Source organism: Tympanuchus pallidicinctus, unplaced genomic scaffold (assembly GCF_026119805.1).
Source record: "Tympanuchus pallidicinctus isolate F22 unplaced genomic scaffold, pur_lepc_1.0 scaffold5, whole genome shotgun sequence".
NCBI lineage: Eukaryota > Metazoa > Chordata > Aves > Galliformes > Phasianidae > Tympanuchus > Tympanuchus pallidicinctus.
The window spans coordinates 58833797-58859964 of NW_026294769.1; the positions used below are offsets into that span (position 1 = coordinate 58833797).

Genomic DNA, 26168 nt, shown 5'->3' on the forward strand with positions numbered 1-26168 from the left:
TAAAAACTGCATTGAGCTTTCAAAAACATCAACAGAACAAATAAAAAACCCACGGAACTCACTTGAACATCTGTTCATATCTGGTGTTCGGAGTCCATAATATCCTGATGGGCAGGAATGTAGGCATTCACCATACTGTCTCATTCCTTCTCTTCGTAGGAAGAAGAATAACTTATGCTGGCATCTGATGCATCCATTATCCTTTGAACAAGACAAACAGCCTTTGCAAATTGGATTTGATCCATAGCTAGCTACAAAATAAGAAGAAGAAAAATTACACTTTAAGATCATTTGGAAATTATTCTGGCTGGAGGTCCTCTTTGCTGTAAAATGTTCTCTACTGCATGATTACAAATAGTTTTGAAAAGGAGGTTCTGCAAGCGTGCTCATTGTCAAGCATCTGCACTGGGAAGTGGATAAAAAGAAATATAATCTCTGTATTTTTAACTAGCATATACAGCAATTTAATGAACTTGATACATTTTAAATAAAGGTATAAACAAGCAGAGACCAAGGTACATAAAATTCAAAAGCAAAACATAAACAAAACTCGTATGCTCAATTCTAATTTCAAGCTGAGCATTTAAGTACAAAACAGCAACAAAATATAATAATATTGGCACCATAATCTATGCATCCGGAATGCTATTTCCATTGAAACCCATTATCAACACAGATGCAACTTCTGACTTGTGAACACAGCAGCATTAAGTGTAGCAAACTACAGAATGGGTACAACACCTGCTATGTGCACATCTCTCAGGTACTACTGTAGCGCCTTCCTGCACTTCTAGGTCTTTGTAATAAAAATGAAGATGTGATGTGAAGATGTGAAGATAAAAATGAATTATCTCCAAAAAGGAAGAGAATCTGTAAGTTTATTTTCTATGAGGTTCTACCCAAAATGAGTTGAATACAGCATGCACAGGCATCTCAGAAGAAAGGCATTAGCATCTAATCACTATTTTAGGTCACTAGCTGTTATGCTTTCAACTAAATATACTCTCTTTTTTGTGACTTGAGTGATAGTGCAACAAACCCTGGCTGCATCCTTCCATGCCCTTATGAACCTTTACTGTTCTGCCTTCCTTCAGTCAGGGAACAGTCCCTGCCCTATACACAGTCAGCTCCTTCTTAGGCGCTGAGTCAGCACAGCAGGTTAGCAGAGGTCTGAAGGCTCAAGTTGTTCCTGAAACCAGAATAATGTAATAATAGTTCTTTCTTAGAAATTGGTTACAGGACTTCACAGAAGTCTGCCTGTTTACATCTATTTTACTACAAACAAAAGAGAAACATTATACATGAAAAGGGAAAAGTCTTTGAGATGTCAAGAGCATTTGAATAGAGGTCATTCTGACAGCAGCTGGTCCAAAGAGCAAAGACTATGCTTAATTGCTGTGTTTTAAAGTATTCCAGTGTATCTATGCCCTAACATAGTACTCCAATAATTTTATCTTATGCGGATGTATAAGAGCTGTTGTTTAATGGCTGACTTCACCAGCCGAGCTGGGAAAAGAAGAAAGGAAAAAGCCCACCACCCTCTGGAACCAGTAGCTGATAAGCTTTACTCTCACCTTCACACATCTGCACAACACATTCTCGTTCTGTGGTTGCTCCATCCCCCCCAACACGCTTCTCCCAGCTCAGTATGGCAGTGTTCAGCTCCTATCCTGTGCAGAACACTCTGGGTGTGTGGCAGGCAGGATGAGGAGCCAAGAGAGTGGTGGGAAGCTGCTCAGCCTGTGGGACACGTTGTGAAGGCTGAAGCTCTCTGAGACCAGGTTCATGTACTAAGATTCTCTTGATGGGAATGGTATCCTTTCTGGTATACATACTACTAAATTCTCACACCCATGCGCCCATGGCAAAGGCACATACTACAAGACCAACTGCCTTAAATCCCTGAACCTGTGCACGCATCCTGTTGCATCCACTCTCTCCGAGACAACTTCATCTTGCAAATACCCTCATTCTTTGAAGATGTACATGAAGGAAACAGGCAATGAGCTAGGCCTGAGTGCATCCCTTCCCTCTCTGTCACAGGGACTGCCTTTCTGTAACCACATCAAACACAGGACTGTGCACTCCAAAGCAATTGTTGCTTTAACACATGGTGAGACCCGGGTCCCCTTTTAGTTTTCTTGCATCTCACCTCCAGCAAATCTGTACCTCAAACTCGTTCAAGGTTCCTCACAGAATCCTGTGCTTTAAGAAAAAGAATTAAATAGAATGAAACAAAAGTAAAGTTACAAGATGCTTTCAGTTATTCACCACTACTCATAAACCTTTTCGGGGTTTTGAAAGAGTAGTGGTCAGGATCTCATTTCCAGCATTATATTTCTACCTCGAATCACAGATAATTTTCTTTCTCTGCCCCTCTGGAGCAGCTGCACAATACCGGTATCAAACAAGGCAGCTTCAGCCGTGCCCATCTACCTTTGTAACTGTTGCTCCAGCCCTGTGCTCTCTTTTGGAATGAACTAAGTTCTTCCACAACATAACCCATGCATGCCTCCACAGCAACAGTCTGCACTGGAGAATCTTCTGGGTAGGCAGCAGGAAGACTGCCCTGCTTTGTCCCACAGCCCTCACACCTTTTCCTGGCAGCCATGAGCAGGATCCACCCTTTATACTAGAAGTATGACTTTCATGCGCAGTGCCTCGTACAGCCACACCACTCAACAGCTAACAGTTTTCATAAAAAAACACTATTCAGTCACACAGTACAATCTTTACATTATTTCAGAGACTGAACAGAGAGAAGCTTATGTATGATTATGACTTAGTGCAACCACCCAAGGTGAAAAAGGAACACAAGACTAATTGCACAACAGGAGAGATAAAGCTAAAGGCTGCAATTCTCAATAGTGTGGCTAGAGGAGCACAGATGACATCAGAGCAGATATGTAGAATCCACGTAGGTCATAGTCTCTATCCTCCTTGAACTTTCTCAAATTTTGGCATCTTGGCTACAGAACTTGACTCCATTGCCCAGCTTTCCTTTATCTATGACTGTCCGTGTGTTACTTTCCTTTTTCCCTGTTTCTGTTAAGATGCGCTTTTTTTTGTCAACCCTTTGATCGACAAGGCAAGTTAAATTATGCTGACTTCCCTGGACTTCAGACATAGTTCTGTACCAACAGACTCTCATATGACACGGAGCTAACAGCATAAAATGGTCCTCAGTTACCTTGTGTTAGTCTTACTTAGGAGATGAAGGGTTAATCCTTCACAGCTTCAGATAACACAGAATATATGAAAGAGAGATTCTGTAAGTAGTGTACATTTATCCCAAAATTTTAAGTTGGGTATAGGTTCACCGAACTATAACATATCAACTGGCCTTTTTATCTCATGAACAACCTAAACGAATTTGCAATTTCTCCACTGTGTTTTTTTCTTCTCAGAACACTGTTGTGAGGTGCAGCATTAAAACCTGTAAGCTGCTCTGAAATCCTCATGAGAGGTGTTACAGATAAAGTACATGTATTTCTAATTAAATGGCTGATTATTGGACACATTGATTTTGGATAACGGGGAGATCATGATGGTCATACAATGATGAGTTTCCCTCTCGCTCTCCTATTTACTAAGTTACAATAAAAACCTGAAAATGCATCAGGTATTTTTTTCTCTTTCTTCGCCATAATAGGAAAAAGTCAAAAAAAGGTTAGACGGCGGTAAGGGAAAAGAATATATGGACAGAAAATTATTTGTATGCTATAGTCCAGAGTAAACTTTCTGAGAGAGTCCGAAAATTTCTGACTGTGCTGCTTCAGGCAACTGAACAGCCTGCAACTATTTTGCATACAAAGTTATTGTGAAGTGTATGTCACAGAACTGCCTTTCTTCTACATTGCCATCAGTCATTCTTAGCAGAACTTCACAGGAAGCAGACAAACAACTTCTGCAACCTTTCTTTCAGTTCAACTTGTCTCTAAGCAGAAAGAATCACAATATGCTCTGCTGCTAAATTACTTGGATACTGAGCACATACTTCAACAAATCAAGTATTCCAGCACTGTTTCCAGCATCACATAAGCATGCCATCTTGAAGATATCAACTTACCTTTAGCTCTTTGCCCCTATACACACAGGCTATAATCAAGTTCTACAAATCCCTCACCCCCTTGGAAAGCCTTCTCTTTCCATCTCGTCTCTTAACACAACAAATACATCTTATGGTATACAGCTTTCTTAATCCCCAGATAATTGAAAGAGGAAGTAAACTTATCTATGTTCAGCAGTAATATCTATATGTTTCCTTTTGAATTTCTTCATAACAACATATTTTTCCCCTTCTGTATTAGACTGCAAGAAAAAAAATAAGGAGCTTACAAAACATGGTCAGCTACATTCCAAGTTACCAGTTGCGTCACATACAATGTAAAACATCACACTACACTCTCAGTTCTCACATCCCTAATTCAACTCTGCCTGGAACACCCTCCTCGACTCTGTGTGCCAAGCAGGCAGGTTTTCTCTATCCAAATCCCTCATGAAAACTCACTCCTTCCACAAGGCCCACAAATGTTAACCAGTGTCAGAATGCTGCTGTCATCACATCATAAAACCAAAAATGCACACATGCTCTAAGTTAGCACCATCCTCTGGGTCTCAAAGCACATGATTGCCCTGGCTGTCTGTTAACATTGTAAGCTCCTTGCAGCAGGAGCAAAGTTTTGTACAGCCACACAGATATGTAGCCAGGTGTGAACACTGCACATAAACACAAGAGCACACAGGCAGTGTCCTTCTTATTCCTTCGGCTTGCTGCTTCTATAGCTACATTCCAGGGCATCTCTGTATTTAAATAAAAATCGTTTACAGACTTGATTGCCTGTGTTGTTGGGTTTTTTATTATTTTAAATCTGGGATAAAATACGCCAAGTTAGAAAAGGTTACTTGAGAACACAGACTAATACCCAAACACTGAATGAAACACTTCTAAACTGTAGGGGTGTTCAAAGTTTCATGGTTTGGATCCATATCAAGTAAAATCAAATGTCAGCTAATTACTTTAACTCTTGTCTGGATCAAAAGTATTAAAACCACTTCAGCAATATGGCTTAAAGTGAACTGTTATGACTATTTGAAATCACAAGAGAACGAATGATGCAAAACCAGTCTAGTCTGTTCCCCACAGTAAGACAAGTTGTTCTGTGAGCAAAAGAACTAGCAGCATTTAATTTCCTATCGATTTTAATGTCTTGCAGCCCATACCACAATAACTGCTACCAATTTGTTTCTTTCTTGTACACTCACTTGCAAGTAGTTACAAGTCGCTTCAGAATCTTGTGTTCACTTCACCCCAAGAACATGAAATTTTTATGCAGCTGTAAAAACGGATGAACGGGTGCAAAATCAATTGGAAATAGAAGAAGCAGTAGAAAATAACATCATCTGAACATAATTTCTTTCGAGGGTCAGGACACCATGCTCATTACGATACTAGCATTGCTCACTGCCCGTTCATTGTGTTATTGGACTTCCAAGTTCTCTGAATTCAGAAACTGAGATTATCGGTACACTGGTCAGGTTAACAACTGTGATTGCAGCTACACAGACTCTGGTAATTGGATTCTAGCTCAGATCTAGCAAGAATGTCTCTGAGACACTTATCACTGAAAGCAAAACATGAGGTGCACAGATGGAACTCGGAGGAGAGAATCAACTATAAGACTGCTGCAAGCTGCGCTTATTGCAGAAAGAGTAGATTTCATAACCTGAAATTCAATTAATGCTATAAAAGTTATCCCATACTTCTCTCTCCAGTTCAAGAAAATAAACTACACTCCTGTTTGGCATATGAGTTCAGGGTACCTAGGAATTGAACAACTAATACAGCTACATAGATGCACCAACATCCTATAGTATACTAATGTACCAACTCTATAAAACTGCAAAGTCATAACAGTTGAAAATCATCTAATGGGCTACGAAAAGGAGCTGGCCAAGAAAAAGGCATATTTTTCACTCGAGCTATGTAAACACAAGTTTTGGATGAAAAACAAAACAAAAAATGACCAGCTAGACTCTAGCTATTGTCTTAATTTAAAAGAATTAAGATATTCGAGGTCAAGGGGCATTTTTGTGATCAATTACTCCAATGCCCTGTACAAAGAAGCCAGAAAACTTGTGCTTTACTAAAACGTATCATTTAAGAAACCATTCAGTCTTGATTTTAAAATTGTCAGTGGTAAGGAAACCACCACAACCTTTGTTAAGATATCACAGGGGCTAATCATTCTCACTGTTGAAAACCTGCAATGGAATTCTGAACTTCAAATAGCAACCACTGGACCTTTTTATATCTTTGTCTGCCAGATTGTTAACAGTTTTTCAATGTTTTTTTCCCCAGTGCAGACACTCTGATCAGGTCAACTCTTAGCCTTCTCATGGATAAGATAAACAGAGCAAGATTCCAGAATGTCTCACCGCAAGGCAAAGTATCCAGTCCTTTGATCAATCCCTTACCATTTTATCAACAGACTTAGGGACACCAAAAAAGAACACAGCAATGGAAAAGTGACTGTACCAGTGCCAGATACAGAAGTGATACAGCTTCTCTACTATTCCTAGATACTACTCACTTGAAACATTTATGTATTATGTAAGGGCTTTTTTTTGTTTTTAGTTTTTTTGTGTGGGGGTTTTTTTTGTTTGTCTTTTTTTTTTTTTTTTTTTTTTGCCACAAAGAAAAGACACTGCTTCCCAAGTACCACACTGCTCTGTGTAAGAAGAAGCCGTTTTGTTCCCCAGTGCATTCTGCAGTCATTCTGGAGATCACCCAGTGATCATTCTCAAGATACTGATCCTTAAACACCTGGAATAATTTTCTTCCAAGCTGCCTGCCACACAGAAAACTCCCACATTACCTAAAGTGACAATCTTCCTCTGAAGATACAAACTGGGGGGTGACATTTCATTTCAATGATTTTGGTGTAAATCTCACTAAATTAATGCTATATAGAATCATAGAATGGTTTGAGTCAGAATGGACCTTAAGATCATCCTGTTTCAACCCTCCTGCTATAGGCAGAGACCCCTCCCACTACACCCAAAGCCCATTCCAATCTGGCAATTGAAAAACTTCAGGGATGAGATATCCACAGTTTCTCTGTCTCAGCCAGGCAACTTTGGTCAGCTACAGCCTGCACCTGCACTGGGCCCATCTAAAACTCCTACAGAGATAACAGGGAACTGTAAATCAATTTATACATCCTCCTAGTCTTGCTTTTCAAATTCATATTTTAATTTAAAAACTCACATTACTAAGCTAAAACATCCACTTTAATCTTTCTCTTTTTCACTTGTATCTCTTCTATCTTCCGTACTTGAAGGGAGCGTATAAACAGGAGGGGGAACAACTGTTTACATGGGTTGATAGCAGACAGGATGAGGAGGGATGGTTTTAAAGTAAGACAGGCAAGATTTAGGTTGGATATTAGGAGGAAGTTTTTCGCTCAGATGGTTGTGATGCACTGCAGCAGGTCATCCAGAGAGATTGTGGACACCCCATCCCTGGAGGCATTTAAGGCCAGGCTGAACGCAGCTCTGGGCAGCCTGGTCTGGTGGTTGGCAATCCTGCACATAGCAGGGGGGCTGAAACAAACGATGATTGCGGTCCTTTTCAACCCAGGCCATTCTATGATTCTATGATGATTCTATCTCATCTATGCATGAGGTCCAGGAGCTCCTTCTAATACTCATATGTAGGAAGAGGGTGGTGGGACTGTTTATTCTGAATGCTAAGTTGACTTGCCTTCCACTGAAAATAAATTGCATTTGGAAGCAAAAACATAGTCTCAAACATAGACAGTTCTACTTTTAAAACAGAAAAAATAGCTTTATTTCTTCCAGTGACTTACTATACCTTGGACCAAATTTTTGTTTTAATTGTTAAAGCAGATATCACAAAGAAAAACCAACAAACACTTATTTGCCATGCTGGTGAGAAGGTCACATCAGCTGGAGATCACAAGGTGTAATTCCACCTGTCAAGTCTTGAAAAACCACTTGCTCGCCAGTCTATTTAAAATTCCCATGCCATAGTCATCTAGAAATGCACAGGCTGCCACAGCCTATTCCTTAATTACAAAATTGTCCAGGAATGCACTTTCCCCACCTATATATTCTGCGCTGTTATCTGACACTACTTTCAAACTTCATCCAGCACGCTGTTTCTGCAAACCAACATCTGGTACACAAATTCTATTGGAACACAGTCACAGGCATTTAAATAAATTCATTTTTGGCCAAGCCTTTTAATATCTAGAATATTTCAACTAGTTGCTGTGAATAAGATTCATCTCTAGCACGCAGGTGAATAAACAGAGATTTAAGTTTTTCCTCTTTGATGGTGTGTTTACTTTGTCTTCTATTGTAAGTTATAACTTTTCCAAGCACTGAAAGCTGCAGGGATCCAACATAGAGGCACTCCAACAAAAACACAGCTCTAAATCCAGATCCACCCAAACCGCTGAAGACAAAACATTATTGGAAGCATTAAATCTAAAGAGGTGAAGATCCAGAACACTCAGCTTAACACAGAAAGTACAGTGACGTATAAGAAGACTTTATGTAGATGCATGACATTTCATTTTCCAATTTCACATTTTTACTGACCAATTCCTAAAAAGGTAGGAAAGATTGAGGAACAAAAGGGGAAAAATAGAGAGAAAGAGCTGAAGTATTTCTTTTCCTGGAAGACCAAATTCAATCAATTTTTATGAGACAGATATCAAATCTGGACTCTGAAGCTGGATACGGTATATAGCAATTCCAGTAGAAATTAAAAGATGCAAAGATTATACGACTATTTTCACTGCTAGATTAGGCATCTAACACTAATGACTACATGCTCAACTATTGTTTACTATCACATTTTTATTGTGCAACAGGAACCGGCACGTAAAGGAAATGCCAAACAAATAAATATTGGCTGTGGATTGTAAATTTGTAATAGTGAAGAACATGCCCTAGTTCTCCAGTTTATATAGCAATGAACACAATGATGAGTGCTTTATAAACACCGAATTTCTGAAATGTTTGACAGAATGCAAACGTAGCCTTTTGTCTATTTATTTATGAATATTATTAAACTGGAAAGTACAGAAACTCATACCCACTAAGGATGAAGAAATCTAAGTTTTTGATAGCTGTGAGTAGTCTGGAAGTTTTAATGGCCTCAGCCATAACTTGTGTAGGAACCTTTAAAATTCAGGCAAGGTTATATTCACAATCTTGTATGTTTTACAGAAAGAATGCTGTATAGTTCCTTATGAGGGCAAAAGACAGTTCCTACCAAAGCTTCTGTAGGATTTTATTCAAGCAGAACTGCAAACTGTCCAAGCCTGACAGAGGCAACCTTCCACAGTCTCCTTAAGCCTGACTTATCCTGTGGTCCTATGACCTGCACTCCTGAAGATTTGACACACAGATTTGACTTCTTGCTTGAGGAAAGAGATAACCTGAGCTATGACCTGTATAGTTCTGAGAGAGGCGGAATGGGCAGCAGAGCACATGGGGACGTGGAAGGTTTTCTGGGTGTCCAGATGTATTCTATTGTACAGGAGATTCCAGAGCCAACAAGTATCAAGGAAGCAAAGAAGCAAAGTAGTTTGGAAATGCACTGTAAAAAGAGAACCTAAAATGTATCTTCACAGCTGGAAGTAACCTCCATATAAAGCGAACCATCTTAAGAGAAAAAATTGCAAAAGTTCACAGAAAGAAAAGGCCTATATTTAGTAATATGATTTAACTCCAACCAGATGAAGTTCAGAAAAGCACCTACCACTGGCCAAAACACCCGAAGACTTCCCTTATAGATAACTCTCTTTTGAAAAAGGCAGAAACAACATTGCAGAAGGACAGGTAGCAACTCACTACCTACCGTAGAGGACTTCCAGCAATGATGAACCACCTGCCCTGTGGTGGTTTGGTCACCAGAGCACAAGCTTCATTATCAACACACCAAACACGACAACTTGAATACAGATATGGATTTTTCTTAACAAGGCTAAGAAGAAAGACCTGTAAGTTCAAATGCCAAAAATTACCTTTTAATGTCACACACACAGAAGCAACTCCAAGGCCTATAAAACTCTCACTCCCAAAAGCAGACTTGGTCCTTCAGCCCTCTGAAGAGAACAGGATAAACTTGTTCTTAGTCATTAGCTATCAAAAAGAAAAACTGTATCTCAGAAAATTTTGGCATTAGAAAAATCTGATATGAGATGCCTGATTAAGAATTAAAAATAATAACAACAATTTAGAGCATCTTTAGTAAAGTTTGGGGAATTTTTTTAGTTGTTTTGTTTCTAAAGAGCACTGTTTCAGTGGACTTGCTTTGGAGCAATTCAAAATTAGATTATATATAGATTAAGAGAATAAACAGGCAGCTGCTAATGAAAAATTAGCGCATATCTGTGAGTTTTGGTCTGGCTATGTTTCCACTGCCTAAGTAATATACAGTATAAGACATAAATGTGACTATTTTGTAAACTTTCCAAGGGCCAAATTAGTAAAGTTTAAATTACATATTGGCATAATTGTCAGAAAACAAAAATTAGGTGTCGGGAAGAGTTAAAATTGGGAATTGCTTGAGGATATTCTACTGGATGAATAATAAGCTATAGCTCTACATGTACTCTCTCTCGTCTAAAAAATAAATAAACAAACAAATATGTGGAAGTAGCATTAAAGCACAGCCTCAGAGAATGGAAGAAGAAGACAAACAGCAAATAAAATTTGAGATGACTGACAAAAGACTCAAAGGGTTAAAAAAAAAATAATGGTAAGAAGAAAAACCTCAACCCCACCCATTTATGTTCTCAAAATCCCCAAACTTGACAGTGAATGGAGACAAGAATAATAAACCATATTTGTAACACTTAAAATAACAGACAGAAAGAAAACAAAAAGACCCTAACATTTACACCTCTTGTTTGGAATCAAGCAGGATGTATCCACCCAATGTGATAACATAGCTCTAATCCAAAGTTTACCATCCCTACTAAACAAAGTTATGCAAGAGCATCTATCAAAGAGATTAAATAATCAACTATCACTGCTATTCAATCATTATTTTTTGTTTATTTATTTTTACTAAGAAAACAGAAAAGTCCAACTTAGCCCAGCTTAGAAGGTAACTATGTACCAAAAAAATAATTCACCCACCATCACTGTCAGGAGAAAAAAAATAAATAAATAAAATTAAGTTTTTAAGTGCTGCAACATCATAAAAAGAGACTGAGAATCTATGTATCTATATATACTGCACACATATGTATATATGTATGGTTTGGGATCAAACTGGTACTCCCTTTGAATATGGAAGGAACAAAAACTGTTGGAAAGATATAATTGCATTTCTTCAAGTCATCTTAGTACGACACAGCATTTTGATTTTAAATCTGAGCTTACAAACACATCTCAAAGTGTATACTGACATTAGAGACAAATCAATGCTAATCATAGTGAATATGCAAAACCTTTTCTAGCATTGTCTTCAGGTGACAAAACTATGGGTTAACGCATCAGCAGAAGGACCCATCCTTGGTACAGACTCAATTCAAGACTAAATACAATCCAACAAATGCAGTTGAGTAAATATATGAGCTCTTCAGGTGAAAGAAGAGAAAGAGTACATCTTGCTGATGATGATTAGAAAATGTAGGTAGGCTCAAAATAAAACTGAATGCATCCACTTTGCAAAATGGAATGTTACTTGTAGGATGGAGGCAAGGGGAGAATGGAATGCAAAAAGGCTTGGACTGGCTTGGAGACCTTGTCTTAACAGAGCTGAAGAGACTTTAGAACATAGATGCTTTCATGCATTTTCATGCATGCATTTTCATTCAGCTATAAAGTATTAAGTCCTTGACCCAAGAGATGTCAAGCAAACACTTCAGAATATAAGATCTGTGTGTTTGTCAGTTTGGATCAGCAGCAAGCTTATATACTATAAACTGAGCTTTGTTCCACAACTCAGAGCAGTCCTGGAGCTACATTTCCTTCAAATTAACCTGAACTGAAACGCGTGCTCCAAGTGTACAACTAACACACTTCAACAAGCAGCATCACTCAGTCCACAGGACCGGATCAGAGGCAGCCTAACATAAAACCCTGAAATTTGTGAAAGTGTGGGCACCAGGTCCCCAGAACTAATTATTCGGTTCTACAAGTGCACCCCACTGGGCTTCATTTCTTGGTATCTGTTGTAGCTATGGTCAGTGAGTGGACTCCATTATCTCATGAAGATCACAAATGTCTGGACTGCCTTTGATTCACACTTGTTAGAGCAGTAGTTATAAATCATACATGGTCTCACATTTCAGGGCTCAATGAGTAATCTGTAAAGATTACTCACATGCAGGCAGACATAGTTCCCAAGAACAAGGGAAAATTATTATTCTTCCTCTGAGTAATCAGACTGACCATGACTAGGGGAAATAGCATGCTAGATCAACACTTGTGTCTGGTTTGTGTATGTCCCCCATAGTCAGAATCAAGCTAGTTATCAGATTACACTCAGAAAGGAATTTTCTTCCATCAAATCAAAAGAGACATGCAACATGTGGTGTGGTTTACTTGCTAGGACTGTCTGGACAATTCTTCAGTTAAGGTATCTGGCCTTAAGTGCTCCATGGCTCCTCAGTTATTGCTGCAGTTTGTATCACAGTTTGGTCCCTTGAGAAATGAAATGTTTTCTTCCAAGTTCCAGTCTTACCTATACCTCTATGTAGTCTAAAAAGGTATTTATTATCATTCACTTTTATTATAAAGGCTGTATGTCTGAGAAGAAGAAGAATGAACTACTTAAGGGAGCCCTCAGCGTAGGATAAAACATCCAGGTTCAAGTTGTAATTAAGTCACAGTTGTTTACATAACTTGGCTCTATCCCAGCCAAAACCTGTACAGCAAGCAACTTTGTTTTAACACTGAAATTTGTTGCCTCATTCTTAAAATTGATTTTAAATCCATTAAAAAAAAAAAAAAAAAAAAAAAAGGTGGGGGAGAGGGGGCTTGGGATGAATAAGTTCTTCATTCCTGAAATATTTCATAGATGAAAAAAAGATTTCTCTTAAGTTCTCCCCTCACTTAGTTCTCAAAACACTTCATCTTAGAGACCACTGGTAAATGCTGTGTAAGCCACTGAAAAATCTACTGAAAAAAAATAATAATCAGACTAATATTTTCAAATGAGGTGCCTGTAACCTTCCAGCCAAATTGATACTTTGATATTCAAGTGGGTTCCTATGTGTGACATTGCTGTACATCCCAAATAAGTCCAGAGGAGCCAGGACCACATCAGGACCGCTCTCCATGTACTGTTTTCTAAGTGATAAATACTTGTTCATTGGTTTCCAGTGAGGGAGGACTATAAAGTACAGCCTCAGAGCAACTACTGTCTTTAAGTCAGCCAGCTATTTCTTACAATGATTACAATTCTCATTATTACATTTTTGACTTGAAGTAATTACTCAGAACATATTTTCCCACTGCAAACAGATGAGATGAGGTTTTTGTAAAGACAAGCAGAAGCCCTTTCAGAATATGACTATTGGCAAAGCCCCTGGAGAGCCGGCAAAGCAGCTTCTGAGTAAAGTAAAAGCTAGACATACTGCTACTTAACAAGAGCATCCTAAAAATTAGCAGTAATAAATAGGATCTCCTAGATAGAACTTGTCCAAAGTCCTGTATATATCACAAGGACCAAAAGAAAAAAAAAAAAAGCTCCAAGACATTCATATAACTATCTTTAAAAAGAAGCATTGGTGTGGGTAGGTCTAATACAAGAAGTGAAAATAAGCTTAAAAAATCCAATTATACACCTGTGATGTATTCTCTGTGCAGTGATATTTCAAAGGAAGAATGAAAAAATTTTACATGTATCTCATTTTGTGTCTCAGCCATACTACAAAATTTAGGGAATATTCTTTAACACAAAGCTGCAGCTGAGAAATAGGAGCACATTTTGAACTGCACCAACTGAGACTATTTATTTATTTTTTTTTTTTTAAAGTCAATGACATTTGGTTTTGCCTCCAAGAAATGTCATTATACACACTGCTATTTAAATTGATATTTAAATATTCGCTTTTTCATCTGAAACCCTGAGTTACTCGAGCAATCCCTATCGTTTGGTTTGGGGATGTTTTTGCTTCCTTGGTGGGGTGGTTTTGCTTTCCTTGTTGGCTTCTTTAAAAAAAAAAGAAAAAAGTGTGAGAGTGGGATTTTTTGTATGTTTTTTTTCCTGACATTGTAAAATATACAAGAGAACAGGCTATCCTAACCTTAACTAACATAGCTTCAGCAAAAATTGAATAGATTATGCAATTAGGATATTCTTCAAGTGCTGCTCTCCCCCAAAACGTGGGCTGCAAAAACAACATTGTGGTGTTCCACACTTGTGCCTCAAATGCTTTCTCAGGTTCCGAGCTGCACGTATTGAGTGTGTACATGCACACATATACACATGCATGCTTATTCCCTGCCAAAGCCAGTCCTAAAAAAAAAACCCAACTAATTAAATCATAACGTGGAAGGTTTTCTGTCTCCCTCAGAGATTTTTGAGTCACCATACTTTGTTAAATCAGTTGAAAACCATGGCCTTCATGATTAAAAGAAGATGTAAATAAAGGCAGAATTTACATTGCCAATGCCAATTTATTTCATTATTCTTAAAACATACATGCTGGAATCTGAAGCGTTTTTTTATGCAAACAATGACTTTACAAAGCCAACAAGGCAAGCAAGCACTTTGTTAAAATTCTGAAGCAAGAATGATGGAGAATACATGCCAAGTAGTCATACACTGAAAGTTTCATTTCATATAAAATGTTTTTATTTTTAAGATAGCTTCATCTTATTCTTTATTTAAACTATAATAAAAACATCTCAGTGTAGCACTATTAATTGTTGCCTAAGCATTCATTTTCCAGCAACTAATATAACAATCATTCATATACAGCATGATGCTGAACATGAAGCAGCTCTTAACTTTAGTGTTCACTATTGCCTAGGTTTTGATGTTCATTATAAAGTAACATCACAGTTCTCTTACTGCAGGTCACAGGATGAGGGGCCCAGCTGATTAAACTCAAGGACACAGCATCACCTCCACAAAGGAAGAGGAGCACCAAGCACTGCAGGCAGAACAACAGCCCAAGCTGTGAGCTCCTAACTCAGCCCTGCTGCCTCCACGCTGCCCACCACAGTGAGCTAGGGAGGTAAATTTGGGATTGCATCAACCCCTTAGAGGAGGCCTGCCTCCAGCTACTCCCTGTTTCCATTTGAACAGAAGCATCAGCCCTGAACTCAGGACATGCATGCATGCAAAGTAGTATTAAATTTGTGGCTGTTTTCCTTTTAGAAACTTGTATTACATTTCTCTGAACAGAAATAAGTAAATAAATCCAAATAAGTGCCCGACCAAGATAAAAGATAAAGCAGATGACAGAACCATCATGAAATATTTGAGAGATAATCACATGGATTATCAGACTTATGTATTTCATTGCAGCCAAAGGAAAAGGCTGGATCCTGGAAGCAGCTTCCCCTTTCTGCAAACTTTCTGTAGGAACTGTTAGATGACTCAGCACACTTTAGGCAGACTGGATTTTGGCAAAAAGATATAAAATATTCCACAAAGATGGAATGGGAGCGGAGGGGAAAGGTGGTATGCATGTATAATGGCACCTTCACATGCGTATTCTCTCCTCCTAGACTCCTCATATATCACCATTCCCCATGGAGCTATTAAACTCAGTGTATAGCTCCTTACAGCTACTATAACCATTTGATTTTTATAACCTCCCACTCCGGGCTTTCATTAACCCCAGACTCACTTGATGCCAACTCTTCCTTCCTGGAGCACCAGGGCTATGTGTGGAGTCCAGCTGGCCAGTCAGAGACATCGTAAATTGGAAGAGTGTGCTGGAGCTACTTAATGTTGCGGTGAACCAGAGGAAAAGGACCAATTACACAAAAGATTTAAGAAATAGATATAAGGTGTTAAAATATCCACTGAAAGCATAACTTATGGAACGATATCCAGAGCACAACAAAATATAACAACAGTGACATCTACCCAAACCAAAATCATCTACCTAGACCTGGCTCTGCACAGACTGACCTCTGGTAGCTGCCCCATGCACTGTCATTGTACATTTCCTGACTTCTAGGAGTGCAGCACAGTGAGAGAGCAGTAGCTTTCCCCATCTTACTGACTTTCTAATTTAAAAAGCAGCAGCTTTGTGTTTTAACAGTTTATGTGCTTTAATAGGATTAATTACATGTGAAAATCACATTTTCCTCAGTGTCCTCTATGGCCCTTGCTGAACAGCTGTCTCCTGCATCTCCAAAGATGGAAAGAAAAACATGATTGTGCCATCGACCTGCAAGAAAACATTGTGCAATGCCCAGCTCTGCTTGGTGCGAGCACTGTGAAACACGTTCATTATGATTTAGCTTTTAAAAACTACATCATTCGTATCTGGAAAAATAAACAAGAACACATGAATACACTGCATTTCCCCTCCACAGGGTTATAGCAACTGATTTATCTGCACTCTGTTCTAACTGGGACCAAGCATTTTCTGATGAAGCTGACAAGATGAACTCACTCACATGCAGAATGATCTGGTTACACAAACTCACACAAGGAACTGGTCAAAAGCACAGCCAAGAACTCTGCTCACCAAAAGTAAAGTAAAAGCACCACAGATGCTTGACTCTTCGAAGCACAACCGGTCAATTCAATAACATCATGAAAAATAGGGAGTTGATTACACAAATTCTACAAAGTAGTATTGAATTTTTACTTTACTTTAACAACACTAGTTCTATGATTACTTTCTATGTCTTTTTTTTTCAGGTTTGTTTATTTATTTTTAATTATTCTGTTCCCTAACTGTGTAAATCTTATCTGAGTACACCTAATAATCCAAATCTCCATGGCAGAAAACGGACCTCAATTCCAGGGACATACGGAAAATCCAACTTCGCTTCACAAAAGCCTGTTCTGCAGTTTCAGAAACCAGTCTTCACCCCAGTGCACAAGAACATAGGAATGAAGTTCTCAAAGAAAAACCAAATTCATGCACTGCCCACCTGAGAAAAGAATGACTTCTGCCTCCAGAGCAAATGATGGACACAGAGACCTGGCATCCCCAGTGCTTCCCAACAGAGCGCTTCCCTTTCAATAGAGTTCCGTGAGCTAAAGAGCATTCGGAGCCATGAGCCACCAGTCATATGGCCCAGCCTACCTAAGAAGCTGCTGGGGCGGCCCAAGTCCTGCCAGCCCCGGAGCACTGAGGTCATGTGAGAGCATCAGGAGCTGCAGCCTCCAAGGCATCTTTCCTAGAGAAGAAATGACCCAGGGAAGCTCACAAGATCAAGGTGGCTTTATCTAAACACTGATTTCTGCAGTGATTCCGATACAGTCCAGACTTAGCTGTATGTAACAACCATCTGACTGGCAACACCTATACAGACCCACATTTATTTTGCAGCTGACAATCTCCCTGCTGTCTTATCCAGTAGTAGAAGTCCCTGCTCACACAGGTTGCAAGAGAGAGCATGCAAATCCCTACCTCCATGTTTAAATTCCTAACTGTTAATCCTAAATGGAATATGTATTGCAGTCTTTCACAGCCAGCTTACTTTTTAAACATATCCAAACTTCACTTTGTTCTACATCGCTCCTGTTTGCAGCAGATAACATAAGGTAGAAAAATAGAAGACTCCTATTCAGACAGAAAAAGCTACAGTTATTTCCAGATAAATCATCTTGAAACTAAAGTAACGCATTGGGAAACACAAATTAAGAAGTTACCTGGGATATGCTTTACTGCTTAGTGACTGGAGAACACATTTATCAATACATAGAAGTTCAGTGGGAAAAATAATTACCATCTCTTTTTAAAAGCTGTGTGAACTCCCTGTTTCCTTAGGGAAACAGTCTTGCCAACCTTAATTATAGTTTCCTCGAACTGTAACATTCATAGGTCTTAAATCCTTTACTTCATTTTATTACCAGTAATTAAAGAGTGCATGGTTTCTTTCCAAAAAAAATGGAAATGTTTTAAAATATTAAGAACTTTGTCAAGAAAATTAAGTGCTTTGATAATGCTAAATGATCATTTCAGTCTTTCCTCTCTGCTCCTCCCACTCCATTTTGCCAAATTAACTTTGGAACATAATATATATCATGCTTGGACTTCTCTCAGACTTGAAATCATTATTCATCATTTACGATGCCTTTTCAGAACACATTTGGCAACTAAATCCCAGCCAGGTCCCTTTTTACCAGTTTGAGTAAGCAGGCTTCAGAAACCAGAACAATAGCTTGAACAAAGAGTCAAAGTGCAAATTCTGAAGCACACATTTTCTATCATTCTTAAATGTATTCTGCAAAATGAATTGCACTTTCAGCATATAGTAAGCAATAAAATATATGACCAAATATGCAGATAGTATTTTGAGCACTACAGTCTAGTAAACAACAAACAGGATAAAAAGTGTTGTCAGGCAGTGGACTGGGCACACATACAACAAAGTAGAGATGCTCTGTTGGTCAACTAACATGCTTTACACCCAATAATTGTTAAATGAATATGAACAAGCAGCACACAGGAAAGCAATGCTGTAAAACTGGGTGTAGAATCTGCAACATTATATCACTTATAAAACTATCTTAAAGCTAGAAGCTTTAACTCAGGAAGCTGCGGTTAGCTGCTTGGAACGCTTCGTTCATTTGCTATTTTTAGGAAAGCAGACATCTAAATAAAATTTTTTGTAGGCACACAAGAGTAACAGTTTATCATGTTCAAAAACACAAGAGAAAAGGAATACAGTATAATATTTGTTTATTGGTGGAGGCGGGGGGTGTCATTTTGGAGAATGTGGTGATCAGGAGAGAAAGAATGGCTTGTCATAGCTCTTTCAGTCCAAGTTACGCTCTGTTTACCTTCTCTTAGAGGTTTGCAAAACCATTGGGAGGCTCAGAAGAAGTCTCTGATAAACAGATGGCAGTTTCAAATGTTGTTCCTTTTCAAGAAGAGATTTCTTCACCGTAAATAGCTGGCTGGGGAGCAACAAGTGCCTTGCTTGATAATGAGTGCATTTCTGGGTTCATCCAGATAACTGTTGTCAACTTTTTCCCTTTCTTTTTAAAGATGAACACTGTCATCCTCACAGCTGTGTTCCTGGAGTGACAAAACTCTAAGGCCTTAAACTGGACGATGAGAAAATTTGGCCATACCAGCATCAACTCATCCTTCTCCTTTCCTTGAAAGTTCCAACCAAATTACCACCTTGCTGAGTCCTCCCACGGCCCCTGTAAAACTTAGCACGCATAGGTCCACATTCTTCTATTAGAGAAGGAGAGAAGAACGAGGATCATCTCTCTCAATCAGGAGCATCTACATCCCAAGTATCTAACTTAATCAGTTCAGTGGTACATCTTCCAAGAGGACCACAAAGTAGGCTGGTCTGAGGGCATGTGGGACAATCAAGGGTACACAGAAGGAATTCCAATAAGCTTGTGGAGAGATAAGCAAGTGAGAAGATTTCACGGAGGAAAAGAAAACACGTTTAGGAGGATATGAACACAAGAAAAGGTTCAAAGAGGAAAATGAGTCCATCATATTTCCACCATTTTCACCTTATTCCACCCTTTTAATCAGAGGAAAGAGCAAACAATTGCACTTCAGGCTAGGAAGCATTTAATTACTCCCTACTCCAGTTCTTTAATGTACAAGATGCATATTAACAACCACAGGGGAAACCTAAGTTACATTTCAGCAAAGGAACTTCTAATGCAGTGCCTCAGCTCCCTATCTTTTTTTCTAGTTGACAGCAAAATGACACTTAATTTTGAGTACTAAGATGCTTAAAGCCAATCCTGCTAAATTCTTCTGCTATCCACCCCCTGTCCATAGTCCAAGTCCGGTTGTCAGAAAGGCTGTACTGAACCACTGGCACATGTACCAGCATTTGGTTAATTTTATTATTTAAATTATAAGTATTGTATATTGGGGATTGCCTTTTTGCTGTTTGCTTTTTAAATGTGCCACTCTCATCCCCACATTCCCACTCCCACCCCTCACTGTAACAGGAAGTCACACTTTCTGTAACTGTCAGATGCCACATTTGTTTGTGCCTGTGTGTGTATGTATATCTGCATCCAGTGCTAAGCCACATCCTCAGTCTTCAAGAAAAGGTTTTTGGTGAGGGTGGTGGTGTGTAGAGAAGTGGATATTGAACAAAGATCTCATAAAGAAAAGACCAAAGTAAAGCTGGCAAAGGAGTTTGTTAGTACTCTATTTCACAATGGTGACTGATTTTTAACTCCTATCTATCTCAATTACAAATGCAGAAGTGATAGCTAATTTCCAGATAAAATCTGCATGCTATGAAACTCCAGGCAACACTAAAGATGCTCTGTATTTCTTCTGTTCTCTAGCAGTTTGCAGTCCCACGCTCACCTCCAGGTTGACAACTGCCAGATCTCTATGCTGCTGGGATAAACTAACTGGTAACATCCAACTAGAAGCTAACAAGGAGGACAAGAAGTTGGCCTTCAGCAAAGCTTAAGGTTGTCCTGAGCTTCTGCTGCTACTGTCTCCCAAGAAACCCAAAAACTGTTATCTTTTTCACGTACACAGTGGTGACCAGATCACCTTTGGGCTACATAAAAACCTCACCACCAGACCTCCTGCAGCGTGTTACGAGTAAAGTCTACATAAGAGAACCAAAAAAAAAAAAATCTTTGAGGAAACAGACCAGAAAGGCTGTAACTATAAACTGCAAATATGCTAATCCCAAACCTTTCCTCTCACTTAGCAGTAGGAACAGTCAGTCCAGAAAACAGGTTACTCAACAGGGCTTGAAGTCATGGAGGTGCTTCATCCCTGTGGATGAGATTCCTGCTGTCCTGCACTCAGCTGGAAAGGCAGGGAATCACTCAGCTCTTCCAGGCACAGAAAGTATTACTGGATTCCTGCTGGGAAAAGCTAACACATATGCCATTCATCAGCCTTTCCTCAAGGCTCCTGCAGCTCAGGAAATTTTTCTACAAATGCCCATTTCTGCATCTATCATACAAAAAATCATAAAATGGTTTGGGTTGAAAAGGTCCACAATGATCACCTAGTTTCAACCCCCCTGCTATAGGCAGGACACCTCCCTCTAGACCAGGTTGCTCAAAGCCCCATCCAGCCTGGCCTTGAACATCTCCAGGGAGAGAACATCCACAACCTCACTGGGCAACCTGAGGTCTTTAAAATGTGAAGAGGGTGGAACTCAGTAAGACTACAGAAAAGACAAAATGTAGAACATGACATCCTATTATAATTCCTCAAATCACTTAACTTCTTTCCCTATTTTCCTCCTCTCAAATAGAGATGATAAAAAACCACATTTCTTAGAATAGGAAAAATGTTGGATAAATCATTTTAGAAGAAAAATAGTTTGAAGATTCTAGAAATTACTGTATCTGTTTAGATTTTTAACTGTTTGCACTAAGGATTAGTCTCACATCCATCTGGCCATTGCTTCTGAAGACAGATGATCTAGGTATCATCTGTTGAAACAAATAAATAGAAATGCATCCTAACATGAAAAAAGCATATCCAAGCACCTTTGCATGGTATCTCAGTGTCTTCAGCAACATTAGGCATGTATACATGGAAGAAGAGACTGATTTTTGCTAATCTGGTCTGTCAGCTTCAGACCATTCCAGAAAGTACACAGAAGTAAAATTCTGGCATACAACTGGGGGAAAAAAAAAAAAAAAAAATCAAGTTATTTTTACAAGCCACAGAAGAGCATCTGCATACAAACATGGAACAGTTTAAAGCATGATCCTGTGAGATCCCCCATCTTTACATTTTCACACACAGAACATTCCAGGTTGTTCAGAGCCTGCTCCAGCCTGACCTCGAATGTCTCCAAGGACAGGGCATCCATCACCTCTCTGGGCAACATATTCCAGTAACTCACCATCCCCTATTGTTTATAAAAAAAAAAAAAAACAAAAAACCACCACCATAAAACCACTTTCCTTCTACCCAGTCAAAATCTTCCCATTTACAGTTTGAAATATTTCCCCTCATCCTATTAAAATAGACCCTACTGAAGAGTCTGTCCCCTTCTTTCTTATAGGCCCTTTAGATATTAAAAGGCCACTATAGGGTCTCTCCAGAGCCTTCTCTTCTCCAGATTGAACAGAGAAGGCAACATCCTCCATCCAAGCCCAAAGGAGGCAGCAGACTTCTCTCAGAGGGTCTGCTTGGCATATTGGGTATTGAGATCCCTGCAAGGAGGATAACTAATACCAATCTCTTCTCTTTTGCCAGCAGGTCAAGAAAGGCAATCCTTCTCTACTCTGCCCTGCCCAGAGGCCAAATTTATACAACTGCATCCAGTTCTGGGCTCCCCAGTTCAAAGAAGACAGGAATCTGCTAGAAGGAGTCCAGTAGAAGGCCACAAAGATAAAGGGCCTGTATGAGAAAAGGCTGAGCAACTTGGGTCTGTTCAGCCTGAGGAAAAGATGATTGAGAGGGGACCTGGTACTTGTTTATAAATATCTAGAGGTAGGATACAAATGGATGAGACCAGGCTCTTCTCAGTAGCATGTAGTGATATAACAACAAATAATGTCCTAAAACTTGAACATAACAAGTTCTACACTAACATACAGAAGATCTTCTTTACAAGAAAGGTGATGGAGCACTGGAACAGGTTGCTCAGATAAGTTGTGGAGTCTCCTATGGAGATATCCAAGATCCATCTGAACACCTGTGTGTGCAACCTATTGTAGGGTACCTGCTTTAGCAGGGCAGTTGGACTCAGTATCTTGTGGTCCCTTCCAATCCCTGCAATTCTGTGATGATAAAGCTTTGATAGTGGAGGAAGGCTTTCTGTTTTTTGTTTTGATGGTTGTTTTTTTTTTTTGTTCCTCTATCCACAGACATGCAACCAGAGTCTTGTACCTGTTGTACAGAGATACTTGAGGGGTGGAATGGGCAAGGAGGTGTTTTGCTTGCTGCCTCGAGCATGGACTTGTCTCCATTCACTCCTTTCCTTCTAGTTCTTGCCTTCAGCCTAGTAGTGAGAAGATCCAGACAGACTACCTTAGATCTTGTGGCTGAACACATCTCAGTGAGGGCAGAGCACAGCTCCTCTGCTCCTTCTCTCTTTTTGCCCCCTTGATACTTTCTAGCCCATCAGTTCTATCATGTAGCCTTGCCACCAGGCTAAGCAGGCCCTCCACCTGCTCACGTCTCACACAGTTCTTTTTCTCTTCTGCCATACAATGCCAGTGAAAGGCTCAGGCATGCTCTGCAGCCATAGGCCTAGATGGCTGCATATTTGTTATGAAGAAAAAAAAAAAAAATTGGGTAAAAATAATCAGACCATACAGTGGGAATTGTTATTTCTATTTAAGATATAAATAGCATAATAGAAATCTCTTTTTCTCCCTTGAGGGGGTAAGGGGAGACACTACTCAAGACACTATTCTAAATCCTTACATAAAAAAAACCTGAATTTGTTGAACATATTTTGAATAAATCCTTCCAATCCTTGAAACATGAGTCCAACCAACCCTTAAAGCACTTCTAAGATGCACTTTACAAACTCCTTTTGATCAACACCAGAGACATAAAACCCACCTACAAGGTCAGCTGCAGAGACTATCAAGGAAAATAGGGGCCACACAGAAGCATCTGTCTACACAGACAAAACAAATATAATACACATAAGATTTCAACACATTTTCAAGTCTTTTGAGTGTTGGCAGAACATGCATGGCTCCTTGAGTCCCATTGAAACTATAAACTTTACCTAAATCTCAGTTCCAAGAGTCTGTTGAAACAACTGTGTTTTCCACGGTGTTTTGTGTTGATTACTGATGTAGGAAAAAACACGTACAAACTTTTTCCTTTATAGTACCTTTCTTCTTTGCTCTCAAAGTTAGCAAATGAACATTTGTGACAATACGCATAACAAATTACAGCACGCTCTGCAAACTCTAAAAGAAATGTATAACAACAAAAGTATTAGTGATAGAGATCAGAAACTACAATGTAGAGGACAAGTACCTAGGAATTAAACACAAGGCAGAAACCAGCAAAGCACTAGTGCCAAAAACCCACCCCCCCTTCAAATCCAGGATCCCTGGTAACTATGCAGAACCAGATAGGAAACAAAGGGAAATAATTGCTGTGCTAGTGAACATATGAAGACCCAGGAGCTTGGCAGGACATCCTAACGTGCTTTCAAGGTAATCATGGAACTCAAACTGCCTTGGAAAGACTCTTCAGAAGCACTGTTGCTGAAAAAGCTTCAGCTTTCAAGCTGGCCTAACAGAGTCAGAAACAAGCATGCTGCTTTATTCCTAAATATTTTGATTTTAAAACTGCCACACATTTACAGTTGTGAGAACAAGGATATTATCCACAGGAACTGTGCTAGCTTTCTGCACAAAAAGTTTATAGGATTTTTGGGTTCCGATCTGCTTTTGTGCCTTGAAAACACAGGAATAAAGAAGGCAGGACAATATGAAAAGGCCTTGACACTGTCCAACCTGTACAGGTCCTTTCCCATTTTCCAATAAGACAAATTAAAAATCTTAGTGATTCACTCACAGGTCAGCCCTTTAGGATAAGATAAATTGCCCTCCAAAGACACTCATCATCCACTACAGAAGAACCTGAAAGCTAAGGGGCCAAATTTCCCTGCTGAGAGGCATGTTTCACTGACTCTTGGCTAGATCAGATGGAATCTAACCTTCGGATTGCTAAAATTACACAAAATGGGTCCCACTGAACTCTTACTCTATGATCTTCTTGTACTGATTGCTCAAATAACTTAGGCGATGTAAGGAAGCTAAACTTTGTAGGGTAGGCAGACAGACATTTCCCAGTAGTACTTGTTTGGTAGGCAACAGCTCCAAAGACAAATATCTAAGAGAAGTAATTTAGAATTTGCAGTAATACAAGGGTTATCTTGCCTATTATTTTACAAGAGGTTTGAAAATATCATTTTTCTTGCACATTCAGATGGAAATTATGATCACTCAATACATATGAATTCATACCATCACCTTTAGGTTGCCTCTAAAGACTCCCTTTATCACAGTTTATTACATTTAAAATCTCTAACCACATAAGAAAATTACTTTTTGGCTTAAATTTCAGTACAATTACCTCTCAGTGGTTGAATTTCCAGCTTTGAGATTTAAGGGGATTTTCTGGGGTTTAATGCTTTTTTGTACATACGTGCATTTAGCATTACTGTATGGTTATGCTATAGGAAATGGGGCACTGAGAACACCAGCTTCTTGTTAAATTCAATCAGCAGACAAACAACTGTGTCTTTGTCACAGAAGCCCAAGTTCAAATGCATAAGGATCAGATAATGAAAAAAAAAAAAAAGTAGTATCTTGTGTGTTCACTTCTTAAAATAAAGTGAAAGCACATTGTGTCATACAAGTACCTAAATCAGATACTCTGGAACTAAAGAAGTTTAAGAGACTGCATTTTAAAGCCTAAAAGACATTCAAGCAGTTGGATGTTACAATAGCACGCACCACATTAAAATTAAGTTAAAATCAGACTTCCTCTAGTAGTCTTTAAAAAACTCGAGAGAAAAATAAGACATATATAGTCCTAAGCTCGAGAAACATTGTTAAAATTTGGGAGATAAATATTAAATTTGAATTTAAAAGAAAGAGCCAAAATTTATTCTCAGAGACAAATTTCTGTCCCAACAGCCTCATTCTGAATATGTAACAGGAAGTGGTGAATTGTCAGAGGTATGTATAACTATGCCTAAATTATAGCTATAAAGCCAGCTAGCCTAATTCTTAGAGAACTTCTAGTTAGAACCTACTCAGATTACATGCAGATAATAAAAAGAATTAAGCTAGGAAGCTGAAGGGGTTTTCTTGCCCACACATTGCTTAAATATGAATCCAATTACTGAAGTTTCATGGAGTGGCTGTCTCACTCCATCCAGTTTCTCTTAAAACAAAGATGACATAGCTGTACTGCTGTGTTGAGCAATCCTGGATTAATGAGGGCAAATTAAATCTCTTCTACAGCATCATTCTGCTGTGGGAGGGGTTGTGAAGAAATCGCTTTTGGTATAATAAA

General features: G+C 39.0%; 1 protein-coding gene across 3 annotated transcripts in view; it reads right to left on the reverse strand.

The window, feature by feature from the left end:
• Positions 1-26168, reverse strand: part of RSPO2 (R-spondin 2) — a 96948-nt gene that overhangs the window by 46835 nt on the left and 23945 nt on the right. For all 3 annotated transcript variants that reach the window (XM_052704430.1, XM_052704429.1, XM_052704431.1), the window contains exon 2: positions 63-251. In XM_052704430.1, coding sequence (XP_052560390.1) covers positions 63-251 — 189 coding nt within the window. The remainder of the gene's footprint in view (positions 1-62; positions 252-26168) is intronic.